The 15,396-nt window shown below is 41.0% G+C and overlaps 1 protein-coding gene across 2 annotated transcripts; it reads right to left on the bottom strand.

The window, feature by feature from the left end:
• Positions 1-1,067: 1,067 nt before the first annotated feature.
• Positions 1,068-14,969, bottom strand: LOC122979224 (phosphatidylinositol 5-phosphate 4-kinase type-2 beta). Of its 2 annotated transcripts, none has more exons than XM_044346507.1 (10): positions 14,148-14,969; positions 10,883-10,980; positions 7,719-7,815; positions 7,455-7,607; positions 6,986-7,132; positions 5,940-5,978; positions 5,501-5,614; positions 4,716-4,977; positions 4,435-4,538; positions 1,068-2,373 (listed from the first exon to the last, which is right to left on the bottom strand). In XM_044346507.1, the coding sequence occupies exons 2-10, from the start codon at positions 10,945-10,947 to the stop codon at positions 2,293-2,295; spliced, it is 1,062 nt and encodes a 353-aa protein (XP_044202442.1). In that variant the 5' UTR covers positions 10,948-10,980; positions 14,148-14,969; the 3' UTR covers positions 1,068-2,292. The 2 variants fall into 2 exon arrangements, with proteins under 2 accessions (XP_044202442.1, XP_044202441.1); XM_044346506.1 differs by having other exon boundaries at positions 13,880-14,968.
• Positions 14,970-15,396: the final 427 nt, after the last annotated feature.

Consider the following 15,396-nt stretch of genomic DNA (forward strand, 5'->3'; position numbering starts at 1 on the left):
GTTAAAACTCTCTGCACTAATGAAAGAGGGTGACACCAGCAGTATTGGCTAATAAAAATGCTTTAACTTTCTATATACACAAAATGGCATAAGGAATAGTGAGATTACTGAAACTGTCATTTCATTTTTCCAGCATAGTTTGCATTAAACTTCAAGTATCTCTAGACTATGACACTTCTCTTCAAAACTACACATGCTATCATCTGTGACATTCTGCCAGAGACAAAGGGCCCATATCAGTCTTAATCATGAAGCATCAGACTTTAACATCACCTGTGTACATGACAGAAGAAAAGTTTGTTTTTGGAGTGTTTTGCTACAGTGTCAGTCGTCAGTCACCCTGTTGCCTCCAAACAGTGGAAGCATCTTAAACTACATACGTTACCTACTGACAGATGATTTCTCAGCCTGTGAAAAGAGTTGTCTTTGTTTAGACTACAAATTTATTAAAAATTTAGAAAACCTGCATTACAAACTGGAGATGGAGTTTAAGACGGTGAAGGGAGGTTCTAACAAAAATCACCAACCGCTTTGTGGGAAGTGTTGTCCTTTAGAGTTTGAGCCACTCTAGGGACAAAATGTCAGGATCTCAGCGTCTGCAGCTTCAACTCTGACTATTCTTTTTAAAATTAAACTCTCATATATGTCCCCAAACTCTAGAAGCACAAGACTAGATCGCTTCAGCACCCCTTTAATGTAACCTGCCTCAGTAACCTGATAGTTCTGCTTTGGTCCACCTGCTAGCTGGAGTATTTTCTGAAGTTTTTTCACACCACTGTTTCCAAGGTCAAGAATGAGCTTTCACACTTGGTTTACGGTGTTGTTGATTGTTCCTCTAGTCTAATCAAAAATAAAAGTCCTGCAGCATTCAAACACACCACAAAACCAAGCAAAATAATGTTTGTTTAAGCAGATCTTCTCAAAATATACAAGGAAGCTGGGATCATATTTAACTTAAATAACTGGGTGAAAATCATAACAGTCTAAAGGATATTAATTAGCCTCGTCATGCTTTAACACAACAGCACAAACTGAAAATAATGAACAGCCAAACACCAAACAACAAAGACAAGATAAAACTCCCTTTAATATGCAATGAATCATTTTCAAGTAACCTTTTTTTTTTTTCTAATGTCTGTTGGTAACAAAACAATACTGTATACAAACACAAAATTGCTACATTAATGTAAACAAGATATAAAAATGATTCTTATGGTAATAAAACAAGTATTTGCTGCAGAATTCCCCTTTTTATGTGAATTTTTTTTTCTTAGACCAACCTCCACCAAGCTCACGGTTAAAATTCCAAAAATATTCAAAAACAATATGGCAACGTAACATTCAAACACCAATTTTTTTTCTTGGTTTTTTTTTTTTTTTTTTTCTGTTTTTAACACTCAGATGCTAAGTTCAGTGGTTTGATGTTCAACTTACTGGTGGAGTCTCATGTACACATCAGCCATGCATTTTTGATATTGCATTCATTTACTTAATACACCATTATATAGTAATGTGTTTATCCCGTCGTTCCAATTTGTCAGCAGTACTTTTTATTATTATTTTTTTTTGTTGATATTGAGAGAGAAGCCTGGTGGCGACTGTCGAAGAGTTTGTCATGCAATCTGACCATTCTGCATCTGTGCGAGTTTGTCTACATCTGTGTGTGTGTGTGTGTGTGTGTGTGTGTGTGTGTGTGTGTGTCTAATAGAAATCATAAGAACAACAACAACATGAACAGAAACCGAAGAGACTGTACTAACGGACTGTTAACTGCTGAAGCGGACACACTCGTTCAAGGCATTAGTGAGACAGTTCCCGTGCTGGCGTGAGGAGTAACAAGGTGGCTGAGGAGGACCGGGAGGAAGAAGAATGTAAAAAAAAAAAAAAAAAAAAACAACAACAAAAAGGACAGGGAGATTATCGGGGTGTCGTTCCAAATTCAGTGAAGGATGTCACAAGTTTTCCTTGCGATGGATGAGGGAGCAAAGGAGGTGGTAGCGAGAAGGATCATTGCTTTATCTGTATCTGTATGTGTGTGTGTGTGTGTGTGTGTGTGTGTGTGTGTGTGTGTGACAGTGTAACAGCCTCTAAGGATCCTTCCTGCCAGACTTGTCCCAGCTGTTGGAAGGATACTGGTTCTTTTTAAGAGGGGGAGAGAGAGAGAGAGAGAGAGAGAGGCAGGAGGGGAGAGATGGACCTACACTGAGGTGACGGAGGAGAGAAATAAGTGCATGGCATTTGACAGATCTATGACAGGAAGTGACTGGCTGGACTGGGAGATGGGAGATGAGTCTATGATAAGATATTGGACATGAACTCGTAGAATCGTTTGGAGTACTGCTCCGGGTTCACCGTCGAGATCTCGGCCCCCGCCTGTGAGAGCAAAAAGGCAAAAAGTGAGAAACAATAGGAACGTTAATACTTTTGGCTTCAGTTTTTTTTGTGTTACGTGGTGTCAGTCACTCCAAGGGTCCCTGTGATGTAACCCAACTGTAACTCAGCAGGCTGCAACTAATCAATTCATATATTTATTGTTTCAATTAATCAAATATTTGGAATTTAATAGTATAGTATATACAGTAATGAAAAACGCTCATCAGAATCTATTACAGCCTACAGTGATGTCTTCGATTCTCTTGTTTTCTCTGACAAACAGCCCAAAGATAAAAAGGAAACACTGACATAAAACAGAGAAAAGAAGCAAATCTTCACATGTGAGATGCTGAAACCAGAGAACGTCTGGCATTTGTGATTAAAAGTCTCGCACGATTAATCGATTAGCAAGATTTTCTTCAATTCATTTTCTGAAAATTGTCTGATCATCTCAGCACTTGATACATTTAATAATTGATGCAGATTTATGTGTTGTGCTCTTTAGAGTTGCAGCCATTACTGTGCTGGCATAGTCAAACTGAACACATCTTCACTGACAGTGACAGCAGAGATGTTTGGGTCTCGGAACACTAACTTAGGTTAAGACGGCACAAGTTTTGGGGAAAAACATTAAAAATGACAGGATCACAGTTTGTCTTAAAACAACAGTCAGGTGCCCAAGTGAACATTGTAATAGGTTTTTCTTGCTGTAATCATTCCTCCTGTTCATACTGACCATTAGAAGATCCTTCATAATGCATTTACAATGGAAGTGATGGGGGACAAAATCCACAGTCCTTATCTGAAGCTAATATGAAGCTTCAGTCATCCAAATGAGTCAAATCAAGTAGATATCTTTCAATGTTACAGTCTGTTTAGTGCTAAAGTTCCTCTTTTTGTTACTATACTTCCACCACAGGTCAACAGGGAAACACTGTCTGAGGAAACACAAAGAGGGAATTTGATGCTAAAAAGACTGTAAATATGTCAGATATCTGCTTGATATGACTAACTCAGACTGCTGAAGCCTCTAAGCATGGGGAGTGGCTGTGGTTCACAGGTAGAGCGGGTTGTCCACTAATTGGAAGATCAGCGGTTGCATCCCCGGCTCCTCCAGTATGTGTGTTAAAGTGTCCATGGGCAAGATGCTGAACCACCAGCCACCTCTTGATGGCGTTAGTGTGTATGTGTCAATGTGTGTTAGATTAGATCCTGATGAGCAGGTACCATCAGTGTGTGAATGTGTGTGTGAGTGTTGACATGTATTGTACAGCACATTTGAAGGGGATCTTTTAATAGCCAGTATGAACAGGAGGAATGACTACAGCAATGAAAACCTCTTTCAGTGTTTCTATGTTGTTTTTTTAGACATACTTGAAAAATTGTGAACCTGTCCTTTAATGTTTTTATCAGACCTCTACAGTGTGGTCCAGTCTGTGAAAGTGCTGTGGATCATCAGCATTACCTGCAGCTTATAATTACACGCCAACAAAATCCATAGTTTCTTTAATTGTGATCAGACGAGATGCATCATTTAAGAAAAATCTGAAACACGTGACACTAAAGAACACAGAGAGAACTCAACCCGGTCACCACGAGGTCCCCTAAACACCCCAGGCAGACTTTTCTGTGTTTACGCCGCTGGTCGGCCGCTCGGGATGCAAACGAGTGGTTTTAATGGAGATGAATCAAAGTGAAATTGATTTTGTGGAGCAGAGGCTTATTGATTTTGTTTTCTGTTTACTAAAGTTGGAGCTTATTGTTAGAGCAGCTGATAAGAGCACAGCCGAATTAGTGCGCTTTTGATGATTTGCAGGTGAAAAGATACCCAGCTGTCTGGCAGAAAGTTGAACAGTTTTTTTTTAGATCATAATCATGTAACAGGTTGTTAAGGATCTCCTGGACAGTGTTACTATGTGGGTTTACAAGTGGACTGCCACTTCACTAATGGCGGCTTCTCTTCTTCCACCTTAAACACAGACTGATCTATATTACGGTGTCTTCTGCCTCTTTCATGTGTATTCATGGACTGATGAAAGATGATGTAGTCTTAACACTCACCCCATGTTTCACAGTTTTGGCAGCATGTGCAGCTTTTTTCTTAGCATCATAGTGCGTGAGGATGTCGATGATAGCCATGAAGTACACCTCCTTCTTCACAGCACCTAGCACAACAACAACAACAACAAAAACACACCACAATGAACTCCGTGGGAGACACATCTCTACCGCTATTGTTTGAGTACTGCAACTTTGACCGTTTGTGTGCTCTTAACCTTTCGCTGTAAATGTATAATATGAAGCTACTTTCAGTAAGTCAGACAGTAAAAGACGAGGCTCACTGTCGTGGCTCTTGATTGCGTAAACGTCCACAGAGGGGTCGAACTCTCCGGGGCCGAAGAATCCTCCGCAGTTGAGGGGGTTTCCGGGGCTGTCGGGAGGCGTGCCGAAGGAGCCGGTGAGCACGCCTCCGCCCATCCCGTCGTTCTCGTACTCCTCTTCGTCTCCGGCGCCCTCCACGTCCATCTCCTCCTGCTCCGCCCGCTCCACGTCATGGATGCCCACCAGCAGACTGTAGTCCATGATCTTCAGGGTGGCCAGGAACTGACACATACAGAAAACACTTAGGCCAGTGTCTCAGATAGACAGTTACACACGTCTGGTTGATACAGTTTAGGTGACAACACCAAGCTGAGGAGGAATATAAATGTTTTCTGACACAAACTTTCTTTCATTTAACAGATGAACTTTTGTCCAAAATAAAATAGTCTTAAAATTAATTTAAATCAGCAACTTTCTGATCAAAGAGCAACTAAAGAAAGGTAAGAATCCCAGCTTTCTTTATCCGTGCACTGTAAGATTAAAAAAAAAGGATATAAATGTCTTACACGGTTGCGTCAAAGCAAATCTACGACAATGAGTTTTAACACGTGAAACTGAATCTGAGTGTCTCAGGTGCAGTATTTCATTTCGGGGTCCTGACTGGAGAAGCAGTGACAGGTTTTGTTTTAACAAAAGTCGAAGAGTCGTGTGGTTCATCCTCAAAGAGGTCTAAAATATCTTCAACGGAGAAAGGACCCATCAGTTTTTCCAGCAGTCCAGATGAAAACCTGGACGTGTTTCTTACCTCTACGTCACGTTTTAGCTTCTCCAAAAAGTACTTCTTGTTGTCGTCTCCTATCTGCAGCTTCTGGCCTTCATTCAGGAAGTCGTTGTCTTTAAAAGTGGGGAGTTCTTTAGCCTGAAGAGAGGGGCGAATGTTAGGCAACCGAGCAGTAGAAGGAAAAAACTTTTTAATGTTTAATGTCTAACTTAAGTTCCCCCAAAAATCTGAATTTGATTTGGTTATGATGAGTAGCAGTCTGCATCATCAGTATAACAGAGTGCTATACACACACACACACACAGACATCAAGAGGCCACAAAGTAGTACTAGAATACATCTGCTTACTTCTAACTACTTAATTTAGCTGTCATTTGACAAGTTTGCCTCTGGGGTGAGATAAGGGTGCTTATTTTTATTGCATTATGTCAGCAAGCCGTCATGGCACAGAAATAAAACGTACCTTCTCCTTGTCGCTGGCTTCCCTTGAGACCGTAGAACCCTAAAAATGAAGAAAAACGAGAATAAAAATAGAACTAATGGAAGGCAGCTGAGGATACATAAAAGACATTGTTAGCATCTTGCCACTTATCCTTAGACAGCGGCTTTTTAAACTGTCAATAGTAGAAAGCGAGGGCTGTTTTCTCCAGAGAATACTTGAGAATACTTGGCAGGCGGAGAGGCATATGCTATGAAGACATTTTTTTCGGTGGGAGGGGAGGGAGGGGCGGCGGCTGTGTTCACAGCTACTGGCAGGGAAACTGTACAACATATCCTTTGTTAACAGAGTTCTCAGTTTTTATCAATAAACTGATCTGTTATCTGCTGTAAATGTAAACATGAGATAATGAACTCTTCCCTTTTCAAGTATAGTGACATGCATTTGTCACACTTTTCCTCCTCCTGATGAAAAACATCTTGAATATAAACTGCAAAATTCAGTTTATTGATGAGAGTCAGAAACATAAATCATCCTTCACTGTCTCTTAAACTATGACCACAATAAAAGGAAAGTACATGCAAAATACTGGATTTAAATACTTTTAAATAACGAACGATGGAGAAAGTACTATATGAATCCAGAAATGAAAGGTGTGTCCTAATAAACACGTTAACAGAAATAAACACTATGAGCACAGACTTAAATCACACATGTAAGAATATGTGCAGCAATCATGATATTGATTTCTCTTCTTCTGAGGATACAAGTTGGATGGGGAAAAGGATTTATGGGAATTTATCTTAACTGATTAACGGACGTGTTGACAATCAATGGTCAGTTAGATAATAAAAAATTATGCAACACAGTGCATTTTTCCCCATAATCACCGACAAATCCGAGCAAACTTCATTAAAAACTGTGGTGATCTGATTCCATTCTAAATTGAATTAGAGCTACCAGTAACAAATCAGTGTCCTTGCATCATTTATATCCATTAACTCCCACCTTATATTATTATTATATATTCTAACAGTCACATATCACGCATGTGCAGCTGGCCGACGTACCTTCAGGTCATATTTGCGATGTACAGTGAGGCGATGGCTGAATACATTCCGGGTCACCACCATGTACGTCTCCACCCCGTCCACCGTTAGCCTGTACATGCCCAGGAACTGAGGGAGCAGCGTGTTGCCATGACACTCCACTATAAACTGGAGACAATCAAGGGAGGAGAGGAGAGAGTTTAACGGGAAAGTGTGGGAGTGAAGAATCAAATGTTCAGTATGAAAACTGATTAAAGCTGCGCACACGGTCTCATCGTTTCTGCAGGGCTGCATCGTTTTCATACATGTTTATCTTAGATTTAAAGGAAGGAAGTGGATTTCAAATGATTTTTTTTTTTTTTTTTTTTTTTTACAGACTGATGCTTCTAAATTTCTCTAAATCTGCAGGTACTGAGACAAAAATACTGATATCTGATATTCTGCTCTATCTGGCTCTGTAATGTCCCTTGATGTGTTATGATGCTTCTACCTGGTGGTATTTCTTTAGGATGTTGTGCATCTCAGCGATGTCCTCACTGGACACGGTTTTGATTACAAAGCGGTGGTCATAGCTGGACAGGAAGCGGTTGCCGAAGCGACCCTGGGAGTCGCTGTTGAGTGGGGCGCTCCTCGTCAGAGAGTTCTGCCAAAGCGAACACATCCGGATTCAAAATAAAAAAGTTTCAATCTCCTCGAGGAGCTCTTTCACTTTAACCTAACTTAGAGTTGTATCTTCTAGTCGTGAGTGGCTCACCTGGTAGTCCTGGTCATCGATGCAGAACCTTTCCCTCAGGTTTCTGAACACCATGGGACAGTATTCTTTGAACTTAAAGCGACTAGGCAGGTTTTCTCTGACAGAGGAGAGACAGAGAGTCACACACAGTCGGTACAACAAAGAGGATCAGAGGATCATTACTGGAAATGAGGAAGAGAACCGGCAGATGCTGAAGTTTGTTTGTAAAAATGTTTGCTTGCTTATTGTTGGGATTTATTTCCCCTGTGGTTTAAATCCTGCACAGACAATAATACAAACCAGAGCTGACATTTACAGATACCTGCTCCCTCTACAAATGTATTTGTTGTGCTTGTCTTTAGGTGCTGCTGGTTCACTGGATGAGAGCTTTAGAAAGTGCAGTAGACAGCGAAGCAAACATCAAGCTTTTTTCCATCAACACCTCATTTACATTTAGCTTTACAAAACAAAACAGCTTTCATGAAATATGAGTTATACAGACAATGAAAGCCAAGTCTGTAGATCTCATCAGTGATCTTACAGCATATATATATAAGCTTTATTTGAACTCTTGTCTATGAGGGACATCCTGTATTCCTGGCAGGTAAAGAAATGCAAAAAAAAGTTTATGATTTCAAAACATCTATAAACAGCAAACCAAAACTATCAAAGGAATCTGATTTGCATTCAAATTCAAAGTTTTACTGTGTTGAAACTGTGATTTTGGATGCAAATTTACATTCCTTTGTGTTTCAAAGATAAGCTCTGTGTCAAATCAGTAATCGTTTGGTTTGCTGTTATAGTGATTATACATTTCTTTGTGCATCTTTATTTGGACAAAATTAATTCCACATGCTGCTAGAAATACAGGATGTCCCTAACAAAGTCACATTGTAGCTCCTTGTCATATTCTATAATGAGATAATAGTTTTATGTTGCTGTTATAGTGTGACGTTATCTGATCACAACATTTCTTTGTGTTTCTTTATTTAGACAAAATGAATTCCATATTACCAGCTGTACAAGTGCTCCAGCAGTTTGTATTTTGATGCACAAGCTCTTACGAGAACATGAGACCTAAATGACTTCACCTAAACTGCAGGTGCATCACACAAAGAACTTGCGTGGATGGACTGATGGAAGGGATGAGTAGGTAGGTGGGTATTGTGTCTTTTGTGTGTATTGTCAGTCAAAAGGGGAACCAACTGCAACTCCAACAGATTAAATGCAGAGATGAACAGGAACAACAGTCCCAGGTTGAAACTAATCAACAGGTTCATGATAGACATATATATATGACCTGGCTACTGCAGAGTGAATGTGTTTTCATTATTTTGTCCACCTCAGGATCAAAGGGGCTCTAGCAGATGATCAACCTACAGGTTTAGAGAAACCCCCACGTTGCTTCAGTCCTGTACTGCTACTTTCCTCTATGAGGGTGATTTGAATTGCAAAGCTGCTCAGTTAAGTGTTCGTGTTGCTTTAACGACCACAATGTGTGTGTGTGAACAACCTGATCCTGCAGTAATACTCCACTGTCACATTATGTGTGCTGACGTTCATTCTGAATACAGCAAATATACAGCAGCCATTCAGAGGGAAAAAAAGATGAGTGGAAGGAGACGTTAAAGGCGCAATCTGTCATTTACGACCATAAGTTCATGATACATTCAAATACATACAGTGCAAATAGAAAGTCATCATACCCTGTGAATAGCTTTACCTTTTGTCACATTATAACCCTCATCATCAAAGCAAAAATAACATTCTGGACAATTATTAAATATTCATTAGTTAAATACCTAGTTTGGTGAAGTGATCAGCCCCTTAGAGAATACTATTATAAACCTGCTCAGGTGCAACCAATCAACTTCCAGATCAACTCCTCCCCTGACATCAATTGTAGTGAATATTGATTACTTCAGAATATAACCAGCTGTTTCTTGATGGATTCCACTACTAGTAGTGCGTAGTACTGCAAAGAATTCACCATAGTTGGAAAAGTGCTTTCAAAAAAGGCCTCTGGGATAAAGTTGTATGAAAGCACAAGTTAGGTGAAGGCTACAAAAAGATTTGGAAGGCTTTAGCGATCCCTCTGAGTACCAGTCAGAGCATCATTAAGAAGTGTGGAAAGCTTATGGCAGCACCAACACCTTGCCTAGATCAGGCCATCCGTCCAAACTGAATGACCGAGCCAGGAGGACAGTGATCAGAGAAGCTACCAAGAGGCCAAAAACAACTTTGAAGGATTTACAAGTCTTTATGGGCTGAGACTGGTTGGTGTGTGCATGTGACGAGAATCTCACAAGCTTTACACAAAGCTGGTCGTATGGCAGACTGGCAAGAAAGAAGCCTTTTCTGACTACGTGCCACACTCAGTTTGTGTTATGCAAAGACACACCTGGAAGATTCTGTTGCCATGTGGAAAAAGGTTCTATGGGCAGATGAGACTAAGATTGAACTTTTTGGACTGAACTCTAAGTGCTATGTTTGGTGGAAACCAAACACAGCGTACCCACTGTGAAGCATGATGGTGCAACATTAGGTTGTGGGGATGCTTCTGCCCATCTTCAGGTCATTCACCTTCCGACATGACAACAATCCTCAACATACTGCCAGAAGAACATCGCAATGGCTTAAGGACGGGAGGGTGAATGTCCTTGAGTGGTGAAGTCAGAGCTCTGACTTAAATCTGATAGAATATCTGAGGATGGACTTGAAGAGAGCAGTCCATCGCCACTCACCATGGAATCTGACTGAACTTGCGCAATTCTAAAAAGAAGAATGAGCAAAAATTTCCCAATCTAGGTGCGCAAAGCTAGTAGAGACATATCCAAACAGATTGATGGCTGTAACTGCAGCAAACGGAGGCTCAACCAGTATTAAATCAGGGGACCGATAACTTTCCAACCCTGTTATTCTAGTTTTTCATTTTGAACTGTTGCCTTTTTTCATTAGTTTAATGTTTTAAGGCTATATTTGGGTGACAAAGTAACTATCTCATAGGGGTCTGATGATTTTCTACGGTATAAAGCACTGTAATTGGAGAGTTTGAGCAAAGATGGAGTGACAGCAGGTGTTTTAAGCTCTGCCGGTGAGTTGATCCTTCTGTTTGTTTACACTCGGACTACAGATTGGGCCTTTAACAGACTGTACGGACTGTACATAAGCTGCAATGTACCTACTTGTTAAATAGGTGGTTGTCCACTTTGATCTTACTGTAGGCTTTAAAGTCATCTGGCATCAGCATTACTGGTACAGGCACATTACTTAACTCGTTAATCTGAAGGAGAGGGAGAAAGAAAGCGAGGGAGAGACATCAGACAAGAGCCTGAAGAAAAGAGGAAAAGGCCAACAGACAGTACAATTATTTAGGAACCAAAAGAAATCAAAACAATATTAGATTTAAACAGTTTTGACAAAATATGCTTAAAACAAACAAAGTATTATAGTGTTGAACAGTCTCAGACAAACAAATAAACCTTGAATCTCATATCTCATAAAGATAAATGTGAGAAAAGCATGAACAAACATCTCATTTTACCCTCAAATAATATATATGCAAAGTGCTGTATCACAACTCATACTGTAGGATTTTTTAAAAACAAAACAAAATCTTTTGTCAGTGAGTTTTGTGCGACCCGAACGTGTTCTGTCAAATCTCTGCGTGTTTACCAGCAGCAGTTATTAACTGCGGGACTAAAGAACGTGCAGGCAGTTCTTGCCATCGCTAAGCCCCTAGACACTGATCTTATCTGCTGAAACACATCCAGAGCAAGAGCTCACGCTGATGGACTTCAGAAAAAAAAAACAAAAAAAAAATCTCCTTGTAGATTATCAAGTAAACAGCCACACAGGGGAAATTGAGAGGAAAGACAGAAGAGATAACAACTACTCCAGAGGGGAAAGTTGAGTCATACAGCATTTAAGGAACTGCAGAGTACACACTACACTGTTCCTGGTGATGCTGTTTGGTAATTTAATACAGATTTTTCTCATGTTGACAGTCAACTGAAACTCCTGCTGATGTGTTCATGTGTATTAATAAAGTTATACCAGTGCGATAGCTTCTCCGGACAATATTTCTTTCAACTTTCTAAGCAAAGCAAAGTTTATGAACAGCCGATCTGACTTAATTATCACCTGATTCCAAGCGTGTACTCCCAGATTTATAACAGAAATTAAAGTCAAAACAGTCTCATTTACAGCCAAACATTAACAGAAACTATCTCTCATTTCACACAGTTGATGTTTGTACAACACAAGTAGGATTTTTAATGAGGCTTTCAAAATGCAAACAGTCAAGTCAGGTAGCTTCCAGTATGCAGAGAGACTTCTGTTGCATGTTAGTGAACTCAAATAGTGTGAAAACATGCACTGTGTTTATGTCTGTAACTAAAAGTTTCTGTATGAGTACGGTGTGTCCTTCAAAAGCATCAGACTGACTTCATGAAAGTGTCATTAATCAACATTCCCTCAACATAAACCTCTGATAGACCCGGCTTAGCAATTATATGCTGACATGACATTTAAATAAATAAATAAATAAATAAAATCAAATGCATGATGTGTTGTGGAAACTTGAAGCCTCCAGTGAAGTAGGGAGATATTCTTGTGTGGTTTCTGGGGGATTAATAGCATCAAACAGGTGGTGTAGAACATCACCTAAACACCATGCAACGCTGTGTGGAAGTGTAGTCCTCCAAACATCACAGCTAGGGCACTATTAAAAATGCATTCCACTCCTGACTAGAAGAAGAAAGCTTTGATGAGAAGTCTGTTTGATGTCTTCGATCAGCTTCCCACCCACACCTCAAATAACCATGCCTGTGTGCTGCACCCACACACCCACTGCCAAAGTTCACCCGCCGAATACTGGAGATGCTGCAGTGATAACCATATAATTAGCTGGCTCCTTAATTACTTATTTGCATCCACTTTGTCATTTCATTTCACAGCCAAACAAGCGTTTGTGGGTCCTGTGTTACATCTTGCAGAAACAGCATGGTTTACCTGCCAGCACAAAGTTGGCACACGCTCATTTCCACTGTCAGATCTGCTTTGGCAGTTGTCACCATCAGCAGTTTTGTCAATTCATCTTAATTTAGCTATTATTCCCATAACAACTCAAGACCAGAATACAAAGTGTCAATTTACCACCCAATACTGTCAACTCATTTGATCACAATGCCATAAAAGAACCAAAAGTAAAGGGCCTGGAAACAAATCGCACCTTACTGTGGCACATAAAAGATGCTCCGACATTCAGAGCAAATCAAAAAGTTTCAGCCCCGGCCAAAGTTCTCTGTCACACCTGAGAGGCTGCCGTTCAAGCATCAGTCCTGCTGGGTGAGTGTGGGTGTCTGCTGACGAAACAGCTAAAAACGGTTTATTGCATATTAAGCAAGACCAAACTGTTGGTGCAAAACCCGCTCCATCCATCAGCGCGGTCGAATCTGCCCCTCACCGAGCTTTTCATAGGCAACAGGGAGGCTCAGCCAGAAGTGAATGTGATATATTTTCCTGCTCTATTTATAGAGGAAATGAAGTGATGGAATCAACCGGAGCAACTGGATGCAGACATCGAGCATAGGAGATGCAAAAAAAGAAAGCTCGGAGCAGGTTTATTTCAACAATAGGCAGACAGCTGTGTAACAACATCAGTAACCTGCCTCACCACTCACACACCCCCACCCAACTCCATGCCTGCACTCTGCAGCTTCTCACGACTTGGCTCCCAAACACTACACCATCTATGATTTATGAAGACACATTGTTATCGTTGTGCGTTGAGTGGAAAACGCACAACCTGCCTCGGATATTTTTTCCTCATAATCATTCCCTCAGCTGCCGCAGAGTTTGACAGACACATTTAAATCCCTGCAGGACGCTTCAGCCACAGCAAGCTAGCAAAGCTGCAGCAGTGAGCTACAAACTGTAAGAAAACCACCAGCTCAGCATGAAGGCAGGCAGCCTGTAGATTTCTGCCAAAGCACGCTATTAAACACTTCAGCGGATATCCATGACATAATAATTTCATGGATAATTACATGCTGACAACATCAAAGCTAGCTTGACAGATGAGGGCAGCTGGCTAACATGCTAGCTATCCAGCTAAATCAAAACAGCAGCATAAACAAACCGCTTCGCTACTGACCACAAGACGTTTAAGATGTATTTACCGTATGGTTGACACCCCACATTAAAACGCTGAGAATGGGCTCGCTTGCACGGAATAATTTCACTTTCTGTCCTATAAAATGCTTCTTTTTCGTCTTGGTTTTGCTGGCGCTGACGGGCGCAGCGCTGGAGCAGTTGGATGACATGTCTGCGGATTCAGTGTACGCAAGACGGCACTTCACTGTTGCTCACGGCCTCTACACACAACAACAAATCGGAAAGTTAAGAGCGTTTAAAAAAATCTATAAGTGCATCTTGCTCGTCGTCCACCTCGCAGCGAGTCTCTGGGTAGGATCAGTGTCTTGTTGGGAGTCAGCGGTGGAGCATTTTGCGCCGTCACCACCCTTCCTCCTCCCGAGCAGGCCGCGGCGGAGTCCAGAGCGCAGCTAGCCGGCCATCAGGCTTTACAGGGCAGCCTCTCTCCTGTCAGACAACCCGGAGCGGTCCACACTTGCCGGGACAGCTCCTCTGCTTTCCCTTTAATGTCTGCAACTCCCCAAAAACTGCCGTGATGCTGTTTTACTTGTTGGTGAGTAATCCCATCATGATGCGCCTGAGATTGTTGTCAGTCACCAAACCAGCGCTGCGTTCAGGGTCTCCTCAAGATGGCGTCCGTGCTTGCGCCTCCTCACAGTCAACAGCGGCCCCAGCAGGCCGCCGGGAGGACTGCAGGGATTCCCACACTGCTTTGGACCAGGACCTGCATCACACACCCACAGGGCATGTTGTCAGCAGGGCAATAGAAGTAATGACTTTTAGTCCCCCAGCGCTCCCACTGTTCAGTTATATTCTCAGTAAGTTTTATTTACCAGCATGAAGGTGTAAATGCTGTTTGAAAGCCTTGCACACACCACCATCAATACAGTTCTGATGGGGAAATGTTGTCTTTAAAGCCTCCACTCAAATGTTTTTCTTGTTCCTACAGTTGGATGTTTGAGCTTCACTGTGCAGAATGATGTATGTGCAGAGTTTGATACTAGAAGGCTGTTTTCACAGTCATCTGCTAAAAGTGGAAAGATTCTCTGTCTTCACTGAAAATCCAATTTTAAAGGGTGAGCCTATGAGCAGGATTTGTGACGTAACAAATACAGATGTGGCCGAAATTATTGGTACCCTTGCGTTTTAAAAATAATCCACCGTTTGCCCTCAACAATGTTGAAATTAAAAGATATTTTATTCTCAATGCATGTCTATATTTGGTTTGCAGTGGAACAAAACAAAAAAATTGTGAAAATATCTGAGTTCATGCTTATTCTACAAAGACATTCTAAAATAGCCTGGGCAAAATGATTGGTACTTTAGAAGTTGTAAGAAATAATTGATTTGTAGCAGACTATTGTGTTTTAATTAGTATCACAGGTGTTTTCAATCATCATGCAGCCAATTTAAAAGGAGAAAATTATTCACTCTGCTGTTTTGTGCCACTGTGTGCATCACATTGAACATAGATAACAGAAGGAAAACCAGAGAGTGGTCTGAAGACATTAGAAAAAAGATAATAAGCATGGACAAAGCATGG

The sequence above is a fragment of the Thunnus albacares genome, chromosome 3 (assembly GCF_914725855.1).
Source record: "Thunnus albacares chromosome 3, fThuAlb1.1, whole genome shotgun sequence".
In the NCBI taxonomy this organism is placed as follows: domain Eukaryota; kingdom Metazoa; phylum Chordata; class Actinopteri; order Scombriformes; family Scombridae; genus Thunnus; species Thunnus albacares.